Consider the following 1,646-nt stretch of genomic DNA (forward strand, 5'->3'; position numbering starts at 1 on the left):
CTTAGGTGCCAAGGCAAGGAGTTTGGATTTTATTCTCAGGCCATGGGAGGCCATGGGAGGCCATGGGAGGCCATGGGAGGCCATGGGAGGCTGAGTTCCATTGGAGCCTCGTGCTATTCCAGGTAAGCCCTCCAGGCTTGAGCAAGAGGCTCGCAGCCTAAGCTGTTGAACAGGTCCCACCAGAATTTACTGCAGGAACACAACCTGGGCCCTGCCAATCCCTCTTCTAGAACCTACATGCTCTCCATTGCTGCACAGCTTAATCTTCCTCCTCTGCCTTTGAGATAGTCCTGGGAGCCTGGTGTCTGGGGAAGCTTCCCCTGACTCCTGCTGTCTGGTTTATAAAGGTAACAGTTCTGCAACTTTCCTGCATGCTGGACATAGTGTTAAGCAGATTGAATCCGGCAACCCCTGGAGTCAGATGCTGTCAAACCCTGGGAGGAACAGAGAAGTTTAGAGACTTAGAAACTGGCTGGCGGCCACAGGCCTGATGAGCTGGTCTGAGATTTGGCTAGCCCCAAGGCCTCCATTCTTAACCCGTGGCCTTCCTCTCCCACGTTCTCTTAATTCCCCAGGCTCCCGTTACTGGAACACAATTATCCCTCTGTGTTTTAATTGTCCTTTTACGTGCCTGTTCCCTACCAGACTTACGGACAGGGGCTGAGTCTCCTTATTCCGGTATCTCTAGGCATCAAGCACAGGGCCTGGCCCAGAGTGGCCTCTGTTAACATAGTTAAATGCAGAGTGGACCCTGAGTCTACACTTGCAGTAAAGTTACTTGCCTGGTGATCCTCAGCAATGGCCCCCATGCCCCCTGAGGGGAAGCCGGGCAGATCAGCCAGGGCACTTGTTCCCTGCCTTGCACCATGGCCAGTCTTGGCACAGATGGCCCTGGGGTGGGGGTGGGGTGCCAACAGCAGCTGGCAGTGAGGCTGAGCTAGGTGTGGAGGGCTGTCTCACCAGCAGCTGCTTTTTCTGCAGGGAGACAAAGACGACGTGGAGGTGTACGTTGAACCTGGTCTGTACGTGGATCCTTTCACGACAGTGACCCTGGGCTGGCCAGATGACGACAAGGACTTACGTTTCCAGTGGTCATGTGGTGGGTGGCACTAGAGTTCATGAACGGTTCTCTCTCACCAAGAAGTGGTGAAGAGCATTCAGATCTTGCATTCTTCATCTTCATGCTGGCATTACTTATGTCTGGCACTTTGCGTAGTGTGTACGTGCCAGAGATGACAAATTCCATGGGAATGGGAGATGAGGGGAGCAGTGGCAAACCAAGATGGGGGTGGCCCTGAATCCCTGTCCTTAGAGAATTTAAAAACAAGGGCAGAACCCTAAACATGGTCTGCATCTTAGTTATCACGAGGCACTGGGAATTTTAAACAATGTCAGTGATGAAGTACTTCTCCCCCTGGGGGGAGCCCTCCCTTCACGCCCACCCCCTAGGCATATTGCTGAGGGGAGGGTCCATCAGGAGGAAATGAGTCAGGCATTTTTGACATGCCAGGGTGGCACCAGTGTTCATTGTCTAGAAATGAGTGTCCTTTTTACAGGGATACATCCTGGCTACACACACATCCTTTAAGAAATAAAATAAATGCCATTTACAGTGTACATATTGCTTTTGTAACCATGTTTTTTGG

The 1,646-nt window shown here is 51.9% G+C and overlaps 1 protein-coding gene across 1 annotated transcript in view; it reads left to right on the top strand.

The window, feature by feature from the left end:
- LOC103591528 (polycystic kidney disease protein 1-like 2) overlaps positions 1 to 1,099 on the top strand; it is a gene marked incomplete at its 3' end in the record, with an annotated part of 34,109 nt that extends 33,010 nt beyond the window's left edge. Inside the window, exon 10 of the mRNA XM_008574005.1 lies at positions 982 to 1,099. Coding sequence (XP_008572227.1) covers positions 982 to 1,099 — 118 coding nt within the window. The remainder of the gene's footprint in view (positions 1 to 981) is intronic.
- Between the last annotated feature and the right edge of the window lie 547 nt (positions 1,100 to 1,646).

This window comes from Galeopterus variegatus, unplaced genomic scaffold (genome assembly GCF_000696425.1).
Source record: "Galeopterus variegatus unplaced genomic scaffold, G_variegatus-3.0.2 Scaffold982, whole genome shotgun sequence".
In the NCBI taxonomy this organism is placed as follows: Eukaryota; Metazoa; Chordata; class Mammalia; order Dermoptera; family Cynocephalidae; genus Galeopterus; species Galeopterus variegatus.